Source organism: Erpetoichthys calabaricus, chromosome 1 (genome assembly GCF_900747795.2).
Source record: "Erpetoichthys calabaricus chromosome 1, fErpCal1.3, whole genome shotgun sequence".
Lineage (NCBI taxonomy): Eukaryota > Metazoa > Chordata > Cladistia > Polypteriformes > Polypteridae > Erpetoichthys > Erpetoichthys calabaricus.
The window spans coordinates 237,309,356-237,333,553 of NC_041394.2; the positions used below are offsets into that span (position 1 = coordinate 237,309,356).

General features: G+C 37.2%; 1 protein-coding gene across 3 annotated transcripts in view; it reads right to left on the minus strand.

Moving 5' to 3' along the window:
* The window catches only part of grm8a (glutamate receptor, metabotropic 8a), a 1,035,294-nt gene that overhangs the window by 453,555 nt on the left and 557,541 nt on the right, over nucleotides 1-24,198 (minus strand). For all 3 annotated transcript variants that reach the window (XM_051931014.1, XM_051931013.1, XM_051931020.1), the window contains exon 3: nucleotides 20,867-21,002. In XM_051931014.1, coding sequence (XP_051786974.1) covers nucleotides 20,867-21,002 — 136 coding nt within the window. The remainder of the gene's footprint in view (nucleotides 1-20,866; nucleotides 21,003-24,198) is intronic.

The following is a 24,198-nucleotide window of genomic DNA, read 5'->3' on the forward strand; positions in this document are numbered from 1 at the left end:
CTCAATATATAATTTTGAGTTGAATAATTGTATGCTTTGCACATATGGAGCTCGAGTGAATTCTGTGCATGGCTGCCTTCCACTCCTTTTCTGAAATGTTGAGTGAGAGATCCTTTTCCCACAGTCCTTTTGGATCTTTGAAAAAGAGGGACTGTAAAATGTTTTTATATATTATGGAAATGCTGTCTGAGTCCTCAAGACTGATATTTTTTTTTTTCTGGAATAGAGGTAGGTGGGAGATGAGAAAAATTGGGCAGGTTCTGTTTAACAAAGTTTCTGATTTGAAGGTAGTGAAGGAAATGTGTTGCTGGAAAGTTACATTTGGAGTGTAATTGTTCATAGGAAGCACAGACATTGTCTATGTAGAGATCTCTACGTGATTTAATCCAGAATATTTTCCAGACATTAAAAACTGCATATGTTTCAGAAGGTGGAAAAAGGTGGCTCTCGTGCAGAGGTGCCACAGATAAAAGCTTCTTTATGTTAAAATACTTCCTACATGGGTGCCATATTCTGAGTGAGTGAAGCACTATTGGGTTGTTAGTATATTGGTAATGACTTGTACTTATTGCGGTACGAAGTAAGGAATATAAAGAAGTACTGCAGGATTTTATTTCTATTGTGGACCAAGCCTGTTTATGTTCATCTATTTATGTTAATGTCCAGGTTTTTGTAGCTTGTATATTTGCCGCTCAGTAATAAAACTGAAAGTTAGGTTAGAGCCATGCCACCTTCTGTTCACCGTCTTTGTAGGGTCACCCTTTGGATATATGGATGTTTTGAATTCCAAATAAATGAGGTTATGATTGAATCTAATTTCCTAAAAAATGATTTATTGGTATATTTTGGAATGTTTTGAAATAGAAAAAGAAGCTTAGGAAGGATATGTTAATTCTTCCAGCAAAGCTAATTAATTTTCATACTGTCCAAGATATAGAAAAACTAAAGTCTGCATTAATATGGGCAGTTGGGTATTACATTTAAGGTTACATTTATGTTCAAGATATTTGTTACAAGATTATTGTTTAAGGTTACATTTAAGTTCATGATTATTGTCATGTATACATAGTATAAGGACATTATTACTTTCATAGTTGCAGTGATACAAAACTAGCATACAACACTCATAAACTCATAACAGGATTTATAAAATGTAACATATCTAAAATTATATACAATATAAATACAGTAAATGCAAAAATGCTTATGGTATTGCACACAATATTTATTACTATGACTGGATGTTCATTAACCTTGCAATCCATGGATAGAAACTGTCTCTGAATCTACCAGTAACAGGCCACATTGTGCCAAAAGAGAGGATCAAGAAAAGCAACTGACAAATACAGTTAAAAATAGTCAACTATACCAGTTTTAATCAATTTTCTCTTTATCTTGTAGTTAATAAAAATACAAAAATAACACGATGTATAAAAGAGACAGTTTACAAGCAGTAAAGCATTGTGTTGCACTGACCTTACAATAATCTGTCGGCAGAGGTAAGGGATGTCCCACCATCTTCCATGTATAAAGTGAACCTGACTCCTAGTAACTCCTAGTCAGTGATATTTAATGTAATACTGCATGCTATTCTTTTCACACTTAGTTTATATTATGCTCCATTTAACACAGTGCTTTGTTTTTTTTCCCCGGACTTGCTTTAAGATGGACTGTTGTTTCCTACAACCATTTGACATGTTAAATATTTGTAAATCATTAACATTTGTGTCACTCTAGATTTACATTTTTATTTGTGCATGTCTTTGGGTTTGTTGTTCTTTAGAGCCATGTAACAGTGATAATACTACTTTAAGGCTATGTGAAGGTGCTTTGTGTAATAAATAAATAGCTATCACTGGTCTTAATGCACATTTCTCAACCTCTGATCTCTGAGAACCAAAACAGCAGCAATGATGAATAAAGCATAACATACTGACACTCACAACACTACTGTAAATTAAGTAGGTGATTTGTGAATAATTGCCCATGTGCTTAATCATGGGTATTAGCTAAAGAACTCTAGAATGAATGTGTGAAATTACTCTGCTTAATTAAGATATTGATGCCTGTTTGCATCAATATCTTGATTTTGCTATGTGAAAAATCGTAAGCCTAACTATTTAAGTTGAATTTCTTATAAATCAACATTTTAATAGCAGACGTAAGAATGTTCATATTTAATGGATTAGTTTATTACCTTTTTGTGTTCAGTTTTCTATCTTTTTTTATCTTGCTTGTGTTTGTGGTTTACAAATGGGAATTTATTACATGCATTTGTTACCGTCCAATAAATCCAAGCTGACCTCTGAACATTGGGAGTAAAAACATTTCCACGTGTCTTATTGTGCACTCACTTGGTGCAATTCATTTATTTGTCTCTTTTTCTACCTATTGGCTTATATTACTTCATGACTTTATACATATTATAATATCATGTTGATATCAAGATTATAATTCCTCAACTACAAAACCTCACTTCGACTACTTTCTCTGTTAAAATAATTACACAGTGACAAGACATGATGTTTGTTGGAACAAACATATATTTTAATTATTTTGTTGTAAAAGAAAGTACTCTGGAGATACTTGCCATCACTGGATCATCTTTACCCAGGTTGTTCATCAAACATTACCCCAACTTCACCTTCATTAACTGCATGCTGATGTCACTCTGTTTTTTCACACTTTTGCTCCGTCTGATACATAAATTCATTATAACAAAGGTCTTGGCATGAATATCTAAACACCACTTCATCCTTTTTTGCAGAGCCTTCCCTAAATGGTGACCTCTCAAATTTCTCTTTATCTTCAGATCAGCTACAGTGAAGAGCTTAAAAGGAGTCAAGACTCTGCACATTATCCTCAAAAACAAAATGAATTTTAATCAGAAAAATGCAGCAATTGACTAATCCTCCTGGTTTGGTCTTAAGTGGATAGGGTCTGCCTGTTACTGAAAAGGCTCTTACCCTGATGCACATTGATTAGACGTGTAAGGAAGAATTTCACTGTATGCACTCTTAAGAATGCTGCTACTACTACTACTACTACTACTATTACCACATATTCTATTCGAAGCACTGTTTATTATTGGCTGGACTATTTTACCTAACTAATGACAGAACTTACAGACTGTTTTATCTGATTCACAATAAATGTATGTGCTTGGTTAGAGCTTCTTATTCACTTTTGATCCCACCTGCCTCAAGTCAAGATCTAACTTCAAAGAACAGTGGGTTTGCTGAATATTAACTGTCAGTAACTAAATTATTAGTCTGTCAAACCCTTCCCTTCATTTGCAGACCTTGCATTATAGTAAATAAAGACCCAGATGTAATCCTGACTCCAAGATCTTGAATGGATCTGTAAATCTGATTGCAGTCTGTAATAGCATTCAGATTTAGTGGCTCATGAGGTCATATTAACGGTTAGGTACTTCTTAGCCGTGGCTTGCCAGAGATAAAACAGTCTCAATATTAAAGTCCAGATTATTGCTTGCACAGTTTTAGAAAAGGGACTCAGAACATATTCAAATGCCTGTTGTATGCACAATTTATACTGTACAATGATTGGTGTGATAATGTTTTCTCTTGTTAACCTGTAGTCATCTTATGTTGGAAACTCTGGTAGTCTCTTTATTTGAGATTGCCATAAAAACTCTTATATTTTGTTGTATTGTTTCATTTATTATTTATTTAACATTTCAGCCATTTTATAATTGATTTTCCTTGTTTTGTGCTTTTACTTACCTTTCTCTTCTCAGATTATTTTAGTTTTTTGGAATATTTTTCATTAATCATGGGAGCAGGGTGCACTGTGGAAGTCTTTTGCCATACCACTGGGACTGTTACTGTGCATAGACACTTGTTGTGATGACATGGAGGCTGTTATAAATCCATGTAGAATTTTTGGTATTGCTCTGACCAAACAGTGATATAAAACTAATTAATATTGGCTTTATATTGGCAGAGTGTATATTCAAAAATGAAAACAGTTAAATGAAATTTTTGTACGGCAAGTTTCGAACAGATGCAGCAAAGCCTAAGGACGATAAATATGGGTAATCTTTCAAGTATGGAAACAGTTGAGGAGTTGTGGGGCAAGTTTAAAAGTGTTATGCATACTGTATAATGCAGGACAGGTTTATACTAAAATCTAGAAGCAGTAAGAAATAAAAGAAAATTCTGTGGTGGCTAAATAGGGAACTAATACAAAAAACATAACTGTAGGGTATATGAGAGCAATGGTTAAAAAGATATTAGGAAGGCTAAAAGGCAGTTGGACAGAAATGCTGCAGAAAAGGTGAGGAATAACCGAAAAGAGATTCTTTCAGTACTTTAATAGAGGAAAGAGCAGTGTAGGAGTAGGTGAAGAGTATTAGGAACTAGAAAGGGAGTTAGAGTATAGACAGTAAAAAACAGCAAATGCTTTGAACTTGCATTTACAGAAGAAAAAATTGTAAGTGTGAAGTTAAATATAGAAGTTTATATGTGTGAAGAAGTTGATAAACTCCCAAAAGTAACAGGGATTATTACTAAGGAGGTACTTAGTGATTTGGAAATTGTAAATGTAGAAGTACTGCTTAAGTTAAATATGATGAAATCTAACAAATTACCAGGACCAGATAACATTTATCCTTGAGTACTTAAGGAAGTTAGCAAGTAAATATATAAAAACCTTAACATATTATGAAAATATCTCTTCACACTTTGCAATTTTAAAAAAGAGAAAATTAACATATTTTATCCTGTTGTTTAAAAAGGGTGATTGGGCTGATCTGAGTAATAATAGGCTGGTAAGCTTAATGTACATCGCAGAAAGCAACTATCAAGGAAAAGACTGAGCAGCATATGTCAAGAAATGGTTATATTAGCAAATAGTCAATGTTACCGACCTCAGGCCTAGGGAAACCTGGGCCAGATACAAGTCACTGTTGCTACAGGGTGTAGCCACAGCAATATGGTGTAAAGCATAAAAGAAACAGACAGCAGTCCCGAGTCTCAGACCATACTTCTCTGTTCTCTTCTTCTTTTATTCTCCTTTTCCCAGAAATATATATATGCTTCAATTTCTGCATAGATCAACATAGTAATCAGTGAAAACAATGGTGCAAGCCAATTTCCTCTGTATAACAAATAGTGTAAACACATTTACTTTGAGTACTTGATTAGAAACCAATGTCCCCAGAACTCGTTAATTTTCCAAGGAAGCAGACAGTTCTGTATCCCCACATTGTGTGTAGATGAGATACTAAATCAAAGCAGTCTGACTATTCAAAGCAGGTGACTCTTTGGCAAGACAGGTAAATATTTATGTCCTGTAGATAGCCATCAGCAATAACCTGTAGCAGAATTTTCCAGAAATTCTGCCTTTTCTTTAAAACACTGGTTTACAGCCCATTACACTAAGCAACACACCAAAATGTCATTTTCTTTAGAATACTGAATTCTAGCCCATTACACTAACATGGGCTCAAGAAGGGGAAGGTCGTGTTTCAGTAATATGCTAGAATTCTATGAGGAAGCAAAAATAAGAGATGTGCATACAGCATTATTTATCCTGATATCTGAATGGTTAGTGATCAAACTAAAAGAAGTGGTAATTGGAGATGTGGTGTGTAGGTGGGTACAAAACTGGCCCAAACACAGGAAGCAAAGGGCTATGGTGAGAGAAACGTGTTTAGAATGTGGTGATTTTAAAAGTAGTGTCCTTTAAGGATCAACACTAAGGACGCTGCTCTTTTTAATTGACCTAAATGAATTGGACAAGAATGTAATTAATAAATTTGTTAAATTTGCAGATGGAACCAAACTAGGTAGAAGGGCAGATTATGTAAAATAAATTATATTGTAAAAAGAGAGTCTTGGGCCGCACAAAATCTAGGCAGATTTGTGTCAGATAAAATTCAGGGTATAGCATTACATTTGGAAGTAGAAATTTTAAATTTAAATACACAATGGGAGGTCTAACATTTGAAAGTGCACTTTATGAGAACTGTCTAGGAGTATTAGTGAACTCATCACTATCTACATGAAGACATAGTACAGAAGCGATCAAGAGGGCTAATGGGATGTTAGGTTATACAACATGATGTGCAGAGAACTGTGACAGTCCTGTTGCATCCAGGAGACTCTTCTTCCATCGACAGTCATAGACCAAGACGAGCAGGGCAAATGAGGACACACACATCTAGCAATGGATTGGTGCTAAAAGTGTCAGTGTTTTAATTAAAACTAATCAAAAACTAATCAAGTGTTCAAAAAGTGCAGTGCATCAAACTTTCTTTCTAATAAATAAATAAATAATCCATAAAAATTTATGTGAAAGTGGAGGTTAAAACAATCCAATAAATAAATCCATAAAACGAGGTTAAAATCCCAAAGCAGGAAGCAATTCTAAAAACTCAATCGCCAGTACATCCTTTCTAAATGTCTGATGTCTCCTCTGCTTACCCCACATGGGATCCTGACATCTTTCTGACAGGCACAAGCAATTTTTCCTCTTTAGCTCGGGTCACTGCTGGCACCGAGGGCTCCAGCAGTGTGCTGAGCCGAGCCCTCCCTCCTTCATCTTCCACTGACACTCCTCAGCCTTATGTGTGTGCCCCCTATGAGCAACTTGAGTGACCGTCTTTAGCCCCTTAGAATCAGCCCTACGCTCCTCCTAGGGGCTCTCCTCCCGGATGCCTTCCTCCTTTCCATTCTGCCCCCTGGTTCTCCTGATTCTCCCATCTCTATAATCATTCTCCTTTCAACCTCCGATTGTCTCTCTCCTTTCTTTTTGTTCTCCTTTTTGTATTTTCATTGATCTCTTTTCCTCTACCCTGGCAGGCTCATTTATACTGCCTGATCGAGTGCAGAAGTGACCCATCACCCACTTTGAGTTGTGAATGAGGCAACTGACTGATTCACTTGCATATGCGCATGAGTATGCGATTATCCAAGCACTGCAATCAACCCTGGAGCAGCGTCGTCATGCACACACTGCAACTTTTCTGAGCCTGCATGCTCTCTGGACTTGCACTACGCCATGGACTACATATCACAAGAACAAGTCAAAGGATGTTATGCTTAAGTTAACATACTAGTCAGGCCTCATCTAGAGTACGATGTACAGTTTTGGTCTCCAGATTACAAAAAAGACACAGCAGTGCTAGTGAAAGTCCAGAGGAGACTGACTTGTTTAAGACCTATGAGCTTTGAGGAGAGATTAAAAGTATTAAACCTTTTCAGTTTAAGCAAACAGGTATTAAGAGGTGGCATAATTGAAGTTTTTAAAATTATAAAAGGAATTACTACAGAGGATCCTAGTTTTTATTTTAAAACTAGACATTAAGCCCGTTACAATAACGGGTGCTAGAACAGTAGTGCATTCTCTTTGATAATTTTTTTACGCTCATTTTCCTTTTCTTCTATAGATCTATTTGCTCTTCTGAGTCTTTCTCTTTTAGCGTTTTTCTGACGCTCATTTTCTTTTTCTTCTTTTTTAGGTGGCATGTTGTTAGTAGATAGTCACAGTAATATAGGCTTGTACGTCCGTAATATTTTCTGTTACAGTAATACTGGCTTGTATGTGGCTGTAATATGCGTCACTGTATTGTGTGCCTTTAATTTTCTCTCGCAGTAATACTGGTTTGTATTTCCATAAAATGCGTGTAATTTTCTCTGACAGTAATACTGGCTTTGATATCGTAATATGCATTTAATTTTCTGTCACAACAGTGGGCAATCAGCAGATTCTCCCCAGCAACTGATGTAATGTGTGGCGTGCAGTTGATAATCGTGCTTGTGGCATCTCTCCAGCAAGTACTGTACAGTTCTCCAGCCAAGTATTTTAATCCGTGCTGGCTTGCAGCTGATTATTGTATGTGTGGCGTCTCCCCAGCAACGGATTTTATGTGCGCAAAAATAAATCTACTTTTAAAAGTCATCCTATTGTAATATCATGAAAATTTGTATATTTAGGAAAACCCCTCCAACGACTGACACTTTACACTTTACCGGGCCAAGCTTCTTAATCGCAAATCTGACATCCTCAGAGTGAACACTTGCACAACAACAAACACTAATCCCACCTCTTTGGGGAAGCTGGTCTCCGCGTCTCAGTACCCGATTGGATTTTTCGTGCCTTTTGTTTTAAGTCTTACCTCATTTACAGAAATCCGATTGGATCGACCGCGCGATATTTTATAGGTCCCGCCCTCTCTGTCTTGTGTGACGAGTCAGGCGGCCTTTGAAGTATCTGCTCAAAGCACCGCACCGTGCCCCGCACACGCGCACTTCACCAGAAGACACACACACACAGACACTGGACGCACACAGGGGTTTTATTAAAGAGGATAGATTCTTCAACAAGAACACAGGTACAAAATTGAAAACTTGTTAAGTGCATATTTCTCCAAAATGTTAGAAAGTTTTTCTTCACACAAAAAAAACCATACACACATGAAATAAATTTCATTCTAGTGTGGTACACAGTAGCAATTTAGGGACTTTCAAATCTTGACATGATGTTATTTTAGACAATCAAGGTGAACAGGAAAGACAAGGTTGTTGGGCTAAATGGCCTGTTCTCACCACAATTGTTCTAAGTTTCTATTGTTCTACTACTTAAAACATAACATCAGCAATTCAGCTTGTTTAAAAGAAGAATTAATTATTACAAATTTTATTTATTCACCTTGCTGGATCTTCACTGCCTGAATCCTAGCTTTTCTTTCATTTGGAATATGAATGTTTTCATACTCATGTCTGTAGTACAAACCACTATGTTGTGTGCTGGATGTTTCCATAAAAACGTGTCTCTTTGGAACTGTAAAAAGCAGAAAATGTTGAAAATGTCACTAAATCCATTTTCCTCTCTCATTTATTTATGAAACATATGTGGGTGCAGTTTTAGTATGACAAACACATGATAATTTGGGAAAAGGTGTTACTTTTCGGATCCAAATTTCTGCCATTCAGTTATTTGCACTCTCTCACATAGTGGTACTAAATGAATATGGCATTCATTTGATACAAATTTTTAATATAGGGTTATGTTTTAAGTGCCAGTGTCAGTATTATATATATATTGAATTAATTTTTAAGTTCTTACTTGCAGACTATGGAATGAGCTTCTAATGACCATTTAAACAGCTTCCAATCTACTCATATTTAGACGCTTCTTCAAGATTTCACCGGTACATGAAGCACCTTGGGACAGCTTTGGCTTTCCAACTCTGTGCTCTCCCAAAGGACTTATACAGCTGCACTGATTTAATCAAACGTCAGTAAATTAATCTCACAGACAGCTAGTTTTCATCTAATCTTAGCACTATGTTTAATACTAAGCTTCACATGCTGTATTTTTAATATCTCTTCTCTGTTTCTCTGCTTTTTACATGTGTACTTTGCAGTGATCAAATGTATTGTATGTATGTATATTGATTTATAAGTAATCCTGGATACAGGTGAGGAGAAAAAGAAAAACAATGTTGCCTGTATATTTACTGTATATGCACGTATTGTATAATAATTGTGTACACACAAAAGTGTTTCTAACTGATTCAAAGTGTGAATCTAAAAAATTCAATTATCCTGCCAATAGAATAAGAAAACAATTGTTCTAATTGTCACGCATGAGCATCAGACGGTCACCCTCCAAGTTCTTCCTAGGTATGTGCTACCACCATGAGCTGTTAGGGGATGCTGCCGCTAACTGCCTTGTCTTGTTTTACTCCACAGTTCAGAGAAACTGCCCAGTGAGGGCAACTGACTCCGCCCCTTGCAGTGCCTGGGCTATAAAAGCAAGACTGCCTGTAGGGAGGCGTCACTTCTGGTTCAAGCAACCTAAGGTGAACAGCTCCACAACCTGCTCATACTTTCTTGCTTTGTTGTAATTACACTGTTAAGGGGAGGTCCTTTCATTTCTCTTTTTTGAATGCCATTGTGCATTGCTTTTGTTATCCTTTTCCAGTAAATAGGGGCAGCCAAGTTGGCACCCCAAAATTCATTATTGTATCAGCCTGTCATTCACTTGTATGGCCACATAATGTAAGTCATTGTTTTCACTAAACAATGTAAAAAAAATCTGTGCACACAACAATAATAGAAATTTACCAGCACTGTTAAGACAATTTTGTACTGCTCACAAACATTTGCTGCAATTCTGTTCTGCCTTTTGAAGGAAATAATAGACCCACTGGTATGCCCATTACATTTTGTGCATACACTGCACTTAACTGAGATTTTTTAATTCATTGTGCATGGCACTCACTTACCACTATGTCCATATTATTTACTACATCTCTTTTTCCTTTTCTTCTTTTATGAGTTTCATAATAGAATACTGTATTACCAAGATATTTCCGCTTTCTAGCATCAGCAAATAAGATAATCTAATAAATGAAATTAATCCAGTATTTGTATCTACAATGTAAATATTTTAGAAGGTCATTATTACATTGCTTTAAAAATGCAATGATATTAATGTCTACAAATGATTTACTGCTAACCGCATACTAAAATGATCAAGCCAGTGAGCTTACTGGCAAGCATTCATTTTGGCAGAGTTTATAGTACCTAAATATTTACGTGGAGCCAAATCTAATAAAATTCTACCAATACACTGTAATCACACTCTTTATTTCTAATTAAAATAAAGCATAAATAAACTTAAAAGTATGAATGAGTCAAGTGTTGCTTTATTCAAGTTGCAGCTGTTTATGCTCTTAAACCAAATAGATCACTTCAGAATGCTTATGCAACCTTCTGCTTCCATTCATATAATCACACACCTCTCTTTGTCAGACTACATATAAATTCTAGTGAAGGAGAGAAGTTCTTCTTGGACTGCAGTTCCCACAACCTCCTACATTTTCTGCTTTAGCAAGGCACAAATATATGTGAGAACAGAGCAACACTTCATAATATCACATTCTCAAACCTATTTAATCTAGAATATAGTTGTGGTACGTTAGAGTCTTTTCTGATAATATTAGGTCTAAGGCAGAAAATAGCCTTGGATAGGGTACCAGTCCCTCTCAGGGTTCGTGCACATACAGTACATACACACACTCAGATAGTGGGCAATTTGGAAATCTTTGTGGTTTTTAGAGGAAACTGGAGCATGCTGGGAAAGTCTCATACAAACATGGGATGAACATGCAAACTCCACACAGACATTGCCAGAGCACAAGTTTCAGACCCTGGATTCTTTATCCATGAAGTGTCAGTACAGTCAAGTGTGCTGGTAATCTGCAATTTCAGTTTAATGAAAAAAGTGAGGTACTCTATAACTGAAAAAGCAGCTCATAAATTAATCATAAATCTTTCACACACAAAATGGCACCGTTCTTTTTAAAAGGTTTTGGGATGTAGGAGAAGAATAGTAGGTGGTAGAGACATTTTTGGGTGGCAAAACAAAGTAGGAGATCCTATGCCATCTGCACTTGAATTTGTACTTGATCTGCCAGCCCTTTTGAAACTATAATTGATAGCTTCATTTTTTAGCTTAAATTTTGCACTGCTCAAGAACATTTTAAAAAATGTTTAGCAATTCATATCAACAACATTATGCTTAATTGCATTTTCAGATCGGTTGGTAACAATCACTTTTCAGTCCCTCAGGGTGGAAGGGGATTGCCTGAGTAAATTTTTTTTAAATTACTGTACACTTCCTTTTTCCAGCAAGCTTTTACATTTTTTGCTTTAAACTCATATGTGCTGTACTGTGTGGCTTCAATAAAGCAGAGCAATCTAGTCTCTCCAGGGCGTTTCAAACTTACTCATATATTAAAAGAGTAATCAAGTTTAGTTGTTCACATTGACTGAGATTACTTTGCAAACACAGTTTTTGTGCCGGTGTCTAGTGTCTCTTAGTATACTGAAGGCAAGTAATTAACCAAATTCTCAATGTGGAATCACAGAATAGTATTTTCTGCCACTGAAGCAATAGAGATTTCTAACTGTGTGTTGCTCTAGTGTGTCCAATAGTAAATTAATCCCAGCACATGCAGGATGCACAGTGATATAGAAAGCAAACTAAAATGGAATTTCATTGAGCTACTGTATGTTTCCATCTACTAAAAGGAGTTATATTTTATTAATGTTTTCAGACTACCATGGGACAACTGCAAATTGGACTTATCTTTCTTTCTCAATGATGAACCTATTGTTCACTTACAATTCAGGCGTAAATGACTGCAGAGCCAGAAAAAAAGGATTAATGGGTTAATTTTACACACTGTTAAGTTATTGTTGGTGTTTATTTTTGTTTTCATCAGGCTGTTAATTTATATTTTAAATTTTCATCATTACTTCAGTAGCATTATTTTAAAGGTTGCTTCTTATAAAATATCTTCACCATTGCTTATGCGCCTTACTATTCATTTGAAAATGTATCACCTTCAATTTGAATATAGACCAAACAGACTGACAGAGGACCCAGTTAGCAAAGCATTGCATACAGTTCTTACACACCTAGAGAACAAGGAATTGCTGTTTACTGATTTTAGCTCAGTTTTTAACACTGTGATACCAGCTAAGCTCACCAACAAGCTCTCCACTCTAGATGTGCCACCTACTCCCTGCAATGGGGTCCTGGACTTTTTAACAGGTAAACCCCAATCACTCAGGCTGGGGAAGACCATTTCCAAAACAATAATCATAAGTTCAGGAACCCCACAAGGATGTGTTTTGAGTCCCATGCTGTACACACTCTTTACCCCTAACTGTGTTACTTCCCAGCATAACACCAGTATTATTACATTTTCGGATGACACTATCGTCATTGGACTAATTTTTGGGGGTGACATGTTAGTGTACAGGAGGTAGGTGACTGGCCTTGTGAAGTGGTGTCAGGATGGTAATCTCTTTCCTAGCACCAAAAATCAAAAGAGAACGATTATTGACACATGCAGAAAGAGAGGTCAGCACCCACCACTTTACATTGGAGAGACTGAGGTGGAGAGAGAGAGTGGACACATTTAAATTTCTTGGCATTAATATCTCTGAGGCTCTCACTTGGACCTACCACATCACAGACCTGGCGGGTAGTGTTTGCATTTTCTGAGAAGGCTGAGGAAGTTTGGCATGCCAAGCAGTATCCTCAGCAACTTCTACAGATGCACAATTGAGAGTATCCTTAACTACTCCATCACTGTCTGGTTTGGGAACAGTACAGTATAGGACTGCAAAGCCCTTCAGCAGGAGGTAAAATTGATGCAAAATATCATTGGAACAGCACTCTCTGCACTAGAGGACATCTATAACACCAGAGTTCACAGGAGGGCCCATAGCATTATTAAGGACATAACCCACCCACAACATGAACTGTTCATACTGCTACCATCAGGGAGATGTTACAAGAATATAACAGCTAGAACAACAAGGCTGGAAGACAGTTTTCTCCATCAGGCTTGTAAATAAAACCCATCCACTGCCCCTCTTCTCAGCACTGCAGGCTAGCTTGTGTCTGGAAGATGAAAGGCCATCTTGAGACCTTATACCTACAGAGCTTACACTGAATCATTTATTTATTTGCACGTGCACTCTTAATTCTGTTAGTTTTTGCATTTCTTTTCCACCTGAGTGTTTTTATTTTTTCTTGTGTATTCTTGTCTATTGATGTGTTTTCTTGTTTATTGCAGGAGGAGTTGCAGAATAAGATTTTCATTGTACTGAGTACATATGACAATAAAGTTGAAGGTGAGGTTAACTAATTTCTACCACTCACTCAAACAAAGCATCCATTAGTACATTATATTCATCCTACAACAAAATAATATTTCTTCCTTCCAGTATGTGTCAATGTAGGCTTGTTTAGTCTTATTGCTTTTTTATCTGCCAGTATTGGCAAATTGCTGATACAAACTACAAAATCCATTTTGAGGCTCTTGCTTCGATCAGACAGGTAACACTATCAATTGGTTTAATGTTGATGATAACAACATTTACGCCAGTAGAGGATGTTTACATGGCTGTTCATCCTTCATTATAGTCACTGTGCCAGGCATCTCTGGAAACTGATCAGGTTGAAGTGTGCATGTGGGCAGACATTTGCAGTACTATGAAAAACATATCGGCTTATAAAAAGACAAAAATATCTGCTGAAAGTAGATCCTAAGCTTTCCAAAAAAAAGCTTTGAGCAGGTGGAGAAAAATGTCAGCCTGCCAAGTTATAACAAGACTAACATGCTGGAAAGAGATGCAAAAAATCCTTCAGGCAGGTGAAAGATATTTTACTTTGCTACTTCAGCTCTAATTTAATTGACAACATTCAAATATCTTTCAATTCCCAACCTAAACCTAAACACAAATGCAAAACCAAAAGTAAATAAATAATGCAAACCACTATAACAAATGCACTTGATACACATTTTCTGCATCACATACAAAGCTTAGATCACTTCACTGTGCAACAAAGAAAACCTAGATGGCATAATAGGTAAACCTAGGTGGAGAAATAAGGTTCTTCTGAAAAGCATATAAAGCATGTGGTAATTTTTTAACTTTTGCAATCAAGTTATGGAAGAATGGATTCACTATGAACAAAAATGAGAATATTAGTAAAATAGCAAATTGAGCCTCTTGGTGCCATTGATTGTTAATCTTTGAGCAATGCATATGCACATAATAATTTAATTTGCTTTGTGGCGTTTGTCAGAATGCACTATAAAAGTGCAGAACTGCTGTGCTGTCACTTGGGCCATCTCTGCCCTCTGACCTTTCTTCTGGTCCATAGAATGCCAAAATGTGGACATGTCTTCTTAGAGAGTCAAGGCTGGGGGGCCGTCAAGAGGCAGGGCTTGTTAAAGCCCGTTGCGGCACTTCTTGTGTGATTTTGGGCTATACAAAAATAAATTGTATTGTATTGTACAATAAGAAATGAAAAAGCAAACAGGAAAATTTTAAAAGAAGGAGCAAATGAATGTTCAGACACTCAGTTCAGAAAATAAATGAATAATTAATTAAAAACATTATCTTAATTAATAATACTAGTTAATCAGTTAGCTAAAAAAACAATTAATAAACAAAGAAAAACTAAAAACATTCTACTGTGACTGATAAAATACAATATTATATTGCTACAGTTGTTCTGCAGTAGGTAATAAAATGACTTTGGAATCTTAGCGAATATATTTTTCCTAAAAATTCATCATTTTAACAGCAGCAGGAGTTTGCAACCTGGGATCTACAAAAATAAAATAATTATCAGGCCTCCTCTAGTACCGTACTTGGGTCAAACATTGGTGTAATTGTTCAGCAGCATCGATAAAACACATCCCTATGGTGAAGGTTTTGATGTATTAAAAGGAGTGAAATAGTGAATGCAAAGACAAAAACATGAAATATAACTGGACAATAGCCAAGAAAATTAATTTTCCATTTTCAAAGAAGAAATCTAGGTTCTTAAAAATAAACACTAGATAGCTGGTGTATCTGCGGTGGGTTGGCACCCTGCCCAGGATTGGTTCCCTGCCTTGTGCCCTGTGTTGGCTGGGATTGGCTCCAGCGGACCCCCGTGACCCTGTGTTCAGATTCAGCGGGTTGGAAAATGGATGGATGGATGGATAGCTGGTGTATAAAACATTTTGCTTTTGCATGAGAATTCTGTGAATAGTCTTTGAAATAAAGTAGTTGCCCTGACACGAAATATTTAAAGGTATACACTGATCAGACACAATATTAAAACCACCTGCCTAATATTGAGTAGACCCCCCCTAATGTCTCCAAAACAGCTCTGGCCCGTCAAGGTATGGACTCCATAAGACCTCTGAAGGCATCCAGTGGTATCTGACACCAAGACGTTAGCAGCTGATCCTTTAAGTCCATCAAGCTGTGAAGTGAGGCCTCCATAGATTGGACTTGTTTTTCCAGCATATCCCACAGATGCGTGATTGGATTGATTGAATTGGATCCATTAGGGAATACTGTTGCCATGAAGGGCTATACATGGCCTACAACGATGTTTAAGTAGGTGGTGCATATCAGAGTACCATCCACATGAATGCCAGCACCCAAGGATTCCAAGCAGCATTGCCCAGAGAATCCCACTGCCTCCACCAGTTTGCCTTCTTCTCATAGAGCATCCTGCTGCTGTTTCCTCTCTTAGTAGAAGATGCACAAGCATGCAACTAACCACATAATCTAAAAGAAAATGTGATTAATCAAACCAAGTTACCTTCTTTCATTGCTCCATGATCCAGATCTGATGCTCAAATGCCCATTGTAGGCACTTTAGGTGGTTGACAGGGGTCAGCTTGGGCATTATGACTGGTCTGTGGCTATGCAGCTCCATATGTGTGAAGCTGCTATTCACTGTATGGTCTGACACCTTTCTCCCATGGCCAGCATTACATTTTTCAGCAATTAGTGCTGCAGTAGCTCTTTTATGGGATCAGACCAGACAGGCCAACCTTTCATCAATGAGCCTGGGGCATTTATGATCCTTTCGCTGGATTCCTTGAATCACTTTTGGTAAGTACTAACCACTAGACTACTAACCCCACAAGACCTGGGGCCTCATGTATAAATGGTGCGTACGCACAGAAATGTTGCATACTCCCGTTTCCACGCTCAAATCGCGATGTATAAAACCTAAACTTGGCGTAAAGCCACGCACATTTCCACGGTAACTCATACCTTGGCGTACGCAATTTCTCCGCTCGGTTTTGCAGACTGGCGGCACCCAGCGTCAAAGCAGTGCTACTGTTCCTGTGTGGTCACCCTTTCTTTCTTAGCTCCACATTCCTGACGCGGCTTTATAAATACACTGAAACTAACTGCATATTGTTTATTAGTGTAATGCATCTGATTGTAATTAACCTGCAGCAATATAATGGTCCAGGGAATAGCCATAGTATTCCAAATACCATAACTGCTTTAGCGTTGTAACTCTCACTGCATCTTCTACTTCTTTCAGCTGCTCCCGTTAAGGGCTGCCACAGCAGATCATCTTTTTCCATATTACTCTCACTGCAACACTCGGAGTATTTATATCACTGTATCTGAGTGGGGAATCACAGCAGCAGCTGATCAAAAAGAGAATTATCGGTACACAGCATGAAGCAGACGCTGCCTGAGCCACAGCAAAACGCTTTAGAGACTTCCCAGTACGGACTTCGCGGTTTAGAAAAGGTTTCATCCCAAGAACTCTAAACGCACTCAATCAGTCCATCAAGTGCTCCTTGTAGAACTGTTTACTTATAAGTACAATTACCTCACTGTAAACTTGCACTACAGTTATAATATTGCACAACCTGCGCCACTTTATAAAGCGCGTACTTACATATGATGACGGTATTCATTTTTAAGATAAAATGCAGCAAAATATGTTGATTATATTATACAGATAAAACTTTAACTTCATTTAAATAATCTGTATTGTTAATAATTAAACATGTGAGGACACGGTGCCGCAGCGCTAACTAGTTCAGGGATTGTTCCTGCATTGCGTTGTATTCTTGCTGGTGCTGACGCGACACTGGAAGGATAGACAGATATAATAATTAAACATGTACTAAGATATTTCAATGTTCCTTAAAAGTTTTGAAGAATCGGCATTTTAAGCTTACAGATGACTTCACGTCTACATAGCTGATTGTGTGACGATTGGGTTTTTGGAGAAAGAAAAGTAAGGACAGGAATTGGAGGTTAGTACGTTTGAAAGAGACAGTACTTCTATAATAAATTATTTCATCGAAGGTCAAGCATGGCGCCGCAAGTCTCTTGTGTGAGACATGAACAAGCACTGCGCCACCGTGTTCCCATGTTTAATAACATGCTTTCATTCCTATCATCATGAAAAAAATATCACGTATACATCTCAGTATTTTAATTATTCAGAGAGCTATAATATCACGAATGTAATGGATTATGTGTCCTGTCGGAGAAAGAGAAAGCCCGTTTAAGAAGCAGGTAGTGATTCACACATGTAGAGCACATAGAAGATCAAATACAGAACAAAGCATTTAATGTGCCACTTTAGTTACAATGGGATTTGAGAAACTAGTAAATTAAACGATTTTAAGATGAAGTTTATGATGTTCTACTTTAATGGCAAAATAAACTACGTAATTAAAGTGGAAATTTCGAGATTAAAGTTGACATTTCATGCTTTTTTCCCACTGTGTGTCTATTTTTTTTGTCTGTACCCTAATATGCTTTCATATGACACTCAGACGGTGGGCTACGACTCGCCTTTTCACTGCGACTTTGATATGTGATTTCTTTTTTATTTCGGGCACTGTGTGACTTTGTGAACTTGAGCCTTCGAGTTTCTCCGACACTCTGTCACTCGATCAACTTCCTTTTGTTGATTATACCACTGTTTAAACCAACAAATAGTACGTTTTTTCTTTGCCTCCACTTGGTATTCGCTGAAATTCTTATATTTCCCCCCGTGCTTTTCCCATTGTCTTTTCACAGAAGGCTATTTATATTGATTTGCATTTTCAAAGAGGCATAATTCTGGGAGGAATTGGGGCGGGACAGAAGGTGCGTGCACGTACGTTACTTTAAACGCTGATCGGGATTTATGTAGTGGAAGAACGTGAAAGTTTGCGTTTGTACAGATTCCTGCATCTGGATTTTTCTGTGCGTATGCAAATTCCCGTTTTTGTGCTCACGCCATGTTATAGTGTGAGTTCTACGCACGGCGTTATACATGAGGCCCCTGTTCTTTTGGAAATGCTCTGACATAATTATCTTGCCATTACAATCTGGGTCTTGTCAATGTTGGTCAGATGCTTAATCTTTCCCATTTATCTTGCTTCCAATACATCACCTCTAAGAAATGGCTGGTCACTTGCTGCCTAATGTATCCCACCCCTTGACTGGTGCCATTGTAACAAGATAATCAACATTATGCACTTCACCTGTCAGTGGTTTTAATGTTGTACCTGATCAGTGTATATTTCTTTTTTTTCTTTGGTACTAGTAAGCCCGCGATTCGCCAGCGAATCGGAAATCCAAGACTGGCAATCAGTTATTGTTCCGTCCGATATGTGGATGGATGACATATCATGGAGGGTGGGCGCGTCTGGGGAAATGTCATTTAATTACATACGCATATCTGTAGTAAAGCGGTCTCGTTTTGTGGAGACGTGATTCCTTGCCTTTGCTGACACCGACTGCTGGCAGAGTGGAGCACAGCAAGTTCAGCCCTGCGCCCTGCATCCATATCCGGTTTACGCCGTGTAGTTTGGACGTCTGGGGATTCCGTACTGTAATACTGTAATGTGATTCACATATGCGCTGAATCCTCTCGTTTTTGTTTTCTCTGTGGACGCCGCTGCGTTTGACTCTGCACTTGACGCTGGCGCCAAACTGAATGACCGTTATGTGATCTACATTACTGGCACAGTGGATTAGAGCAAGTCTAGTTTACAGGTGGCGGGCTCGTTGCAGTGCGGCAGTGCGTGTGACATCCGGTTTACAACCTTCTCGTTTCTGTGTTTTCTGTGCAGTGCGGCAGTGCGCGTGCGCCTCAATGCGCCCTGCGTCCATATCCGGTTTACAACCTTCGGTTAGTAAGATGGATCAGTTCCAGGAATCTAATATTAGTTCCATAAAATAAGTAGAATTGTTTATGGTATAATTATGTTAACTGAAAGAATAGTACAGTAAAAACATTTATAACGCTGCCATTTAGTCCAAAAAACAGGTGCAGTACATAAAATTTATTAAGTTAAAGATCTTCCTGAAATCACATGTAGCTTTCAAATTTTACATGGTCTTCAAAGACTGGAAAATAATATGATTGTAGTTTTAAATATATTTTATAGTTACCTAATTTAATTATTATACCTTTGCTGAAACTTCATTTATAATCTGCTAAGGAATTGGCAGAAACTACTGATATTTAATATAGACGTTAGAAAAAGAAAGAAAAAGGAAAGCAACACATGAAGCCAGAAATAATGTACAAATAACATCAACAAACATTTAATACAAGAAATCCTAATCACAAACTTAAAAACTTTTGAATTAGCGTGAACCACCCTAATCTGGGGTGTCATAAGAAATGTAATGATTTACTTCATAAGATGTACATAGTAAGCAAGAACAGTTGTGTAAATATATAAAATATTAACGTGTGCTTAAAATGTTTAAAACCTAAATATTATTGATTGTAACAGAAACCTGTCATTTTTCACCCATGACAGAGGTCCATACAGGGCTGGATCCCAAGTAAAGGATTAAAAATCAAAAATAACATCATATTCATAATCACTGACATCGAAATAGTCTAAAACAAAACCCCACATGCGAGTGTTTGAAATTTGTCATTTTTAACCTTCTGGGAGTGGCTTTTAGAGGACTAGGACCACCAGTAAAGAATAAAATTTAAGAACTATTATCATATTCGTGATCCACCATCTCAAAATAGCATAAAATGACACTGCACATACCTAAGTCTCAGATCCCCATTTTTTCAAAGTTTTGTAAAAATGAGTAACTTTCTCCCCTCATATGCCAGTACAAGAGGAACCCCTGGGGTCAGTTGATGTGGGATCAAGTATTACCAAGTCCTTCTGATCATTTTTGCACAAGACATCTATTGTTTTTTTGGTCCAAAAAATCACTTAAAAAGGAGTGTTTCTCTGGTCTAGAGGACCAAAAAGCTTGGCATCTTGCATAAATAGACATCAGCACGAGTAGATTGGTATATCATATGTGGGGGTTTCTTGTACTGGTAAATCAGGAGGCACCAATCAGAACAACTGAAGTGATTTCAAAACGTTCATTAGTCATTCTAATGAATACAAACTCTCAAACTAAGTCACCACCACAGAACAAACAAGTTTTTTGCTTAAAATTTTAAATCCCAATTCACAGTTATGTTTTTGGATGTTTATATAATGTTAAAAAAAATTTACACAGACCTGATGTCATCTTCATTTGCAAACATGATCACACCACGAGCATTTGAGGTTTCCATTAAGCGTTGAATTATCTTGTCAAATTCACCAGGTTTGGGTTCTCTGGGGATTTTCAGTGACTGTGCAATGCAAACACCTCCTATAAAAATGAATAAATAAATAAATAAATAAATAACATTTAAATATAATTTCCATGCATCCTTCCATTTTCCAAACCTGCTTATACAGGGCAAGGGTGCAGGGTAGCTGAGCACAAGGCAGGAACAACACCTGGGCAGGACACCAGTCCATCTCACTCATTAGGGCCAATAGAGCAATGCCAGTTTACCTAATCTGCATGTTTTTGGATTGTGGGAGGAAACTGAGCACCTGGATGGTACTTAAGTAGACACAGGGAGAACATTCAAACTCCATGCAGGAAGCACACAGGGCATGACCCCGGTCTCCTTTACTGTAAGACAGTGGTGCTACCACTGCATCACTTTGAATATCCATTCATGTATTCTCTAAATTACTATAATCCATTCTTAGGGCTGTAGGGAGCAAGAGCCCAACCATCACTGGATAGAGCAGCTGTACATTTCAATATACCACTGTAACTGTAATATAAAATACACCATTTTTCATCACTGCATTAGTCTTTTTATCCATCTATTTTCTCTTTATTCCTTCCACCTAAATTAGTGTCATATGGCTAATATTATTTTTACCCTTTTAAATATATTCAGCAACAAAATGAAAAAATATCATTACTCTGCTTTCATTTATCATCTATCATTTTAAGAAGTTTTGATTATTCAGTTTTAAATCTACTCCACAATCAAGCCCAAAATCTTTTAAATTTAGGTAATTCTGACAAATTCACTGCATAATGCAAAAGAAAAGGATAATTCTACCAAAAGTAAAAATTATTAATTTCAATTTTTATTTAAAAATGTCAAATATGATATGACCTGTGTGAAATTCTGAAAAGTTAATTATTTTTATTTATATATTTATGTACATTTCTCCTTATGTTTTGCAGCAAACTTCTCACACAATACAAGTCAATTCAGGTTTCAAGTCACACATTGTCTTCCTTTCATTACAATTTTGCTGTTATATTACAAAATTCAGATTTCACTTTTTCTAACAGTGGTTCTATACATTTTCCAGTCATGTCAATAAGAACATAATGGAGAAAAATTTTGTTCTATTTTTGTAATTTTTTTCCTGCAGTCTTATTTTTCAACCTTGAGCGCATTATCACTGCTTCAGTGCCTTTGTATAATCATTTTTGAAGTTTTAATGAAAGGAAAAAAATAAGGGATATCACATGAATAATTTGACAAAAAATGCTATTAAATTCAATTTTTCCTTGTACTCTTCCAATACTTAAACACAAATATGTGTTACTATGTGGCCCAAAATTATCAGGTGGGACAAGATGTTCCAAAGAAATGCACACACGCACACACACACACACACATATATATTGTCATCCGGGTCATCATAAAAGGGGCCGCCTCACTACAATCGGGGAGCTAGAGTCGGGAGTGGGAGCAGGACGAAGTTCCCATGGAGAGAGGAAAGGCAGCCCATGAACAGTGAGAGAGAAGCCCGGAGGAGAGGTGATTGGTGCTAGGAGCACAGTGTGCTGTGCGGGACTGTTTTGCAGAAAGAAAAATAAACGTGTGACTTTGATAAAGATGTGGTTTCAGTGTGGTGGTGTCCTTGCGTGTCTCACAATCTCACAATATATATATATATATATACTTTCCTCTAGGCATTGCATATAATACCTAGGCATTATACAGAATGACAAATACAGGTACTATTTAAGCAAAGTATGAATAGAGAGTCATGAAAAGGCCTTTATTGAAAAGAATATATGAAAATGAAAAAAGAAATACAAAATAAAGCTTAAACAAGACTTAAACAAGACCTGGCCTTTCATTATTTTGTATATAATTGCACATTGTATTTTATCTCCCGTGCACTCAGCTGATAAACTAATATTAACTACTGAAGAACATAGATATTACACATACTTTATTTTGTCATAAAATATTTTGCAAAATTGCATAATTATACAGCACACCTATGACAATAATTAGAGGAAACATTGGTCACTAGTGGAAATATTTTATAATTTGTCAGTTTGCCTTTTGGCATTGCATAGAATGCTTAGTAAATGTTTGAAATTTCGATCGTTTCATACTTTGATGTCCCATTTTCGGCATTCTATAGATTTCTTAGGCATTTTACACAATGCCTAATTTCACACATTAATTCTAACATATACATATATATATATATATATATATATATATATATATATACATATATATATATATATATATATATATATATATATATATATATATATATATATATATATATACAGGACATATATATATATATATATATATATATATATATATATATCTATATATATATATTGATTGTCGCAGGAGGTTGGGGGACAGACCCAGCCGGGATGCCTGGAGGGACCGGGAGGTGACGTATTCGTGCTCCGGGCCACAAGGGGGCAACTGCCCTGGATCGGGAGAGGGCCACGGAAGGGGAGCAAGGAGTCTGTCTGATGGTATCTGGGCATGTCTCACAATATATATATACAGTATATATATATACTGTGGTGGGTTGGGTGATTGGTTCCTGCCTCACGCCCTGTGTTGGCTGGGATTGGCTCCAGCAGACCCCCATGACCCTGTGTTAGGATATAGCGGGTTGGAAAACGACTGACTATATATATATATATATATATATATATATATATATATATTCATTGTAATTGATGCCTAGAGACTGGAAGGATGGGGGAAAGCAGCTACTTTGGGACACTGCCTCCCCCAAGACGCTAGATGGCAGCTTCCCTGGACTGCAGCAGTGCCCCGGATTGCCGCTGGAGTTCAGCATCACAGCCCTGCTGGGTACCGTGGGTGCCACCAGGGGACCCTGTGGGTCATTGGGAGACAAGGTTCTCACTTAGCCCGAAAGTACTAGAAGGTCACAGGAAAGGAAGCCCCGAAGTACCCCGAATTAAAAAATTGAGTTCTTCATCTGACCCAGAAATGCCGGCAGATCACATGGATGGAAGAGCAGAAGCACTTCCGGGTCGGGGACAATAAAAAGGACTGCAAAAAAAACATCAGGAGAGCCTGAGTCAGGAGGAGGTGGACAACGCTTGCTGATAGTTGTGGAGGAGAAGAATATTGCTTATTGTGTATTGGTGCTTTATTTACCTGTTTATAGTAGCTGTGGTACTTGGAGGGCAGTGTAAGAAGGAAGAAAATCAATTAAAATACTTCTTAGTGCTTTTATCTTGTGTCCTG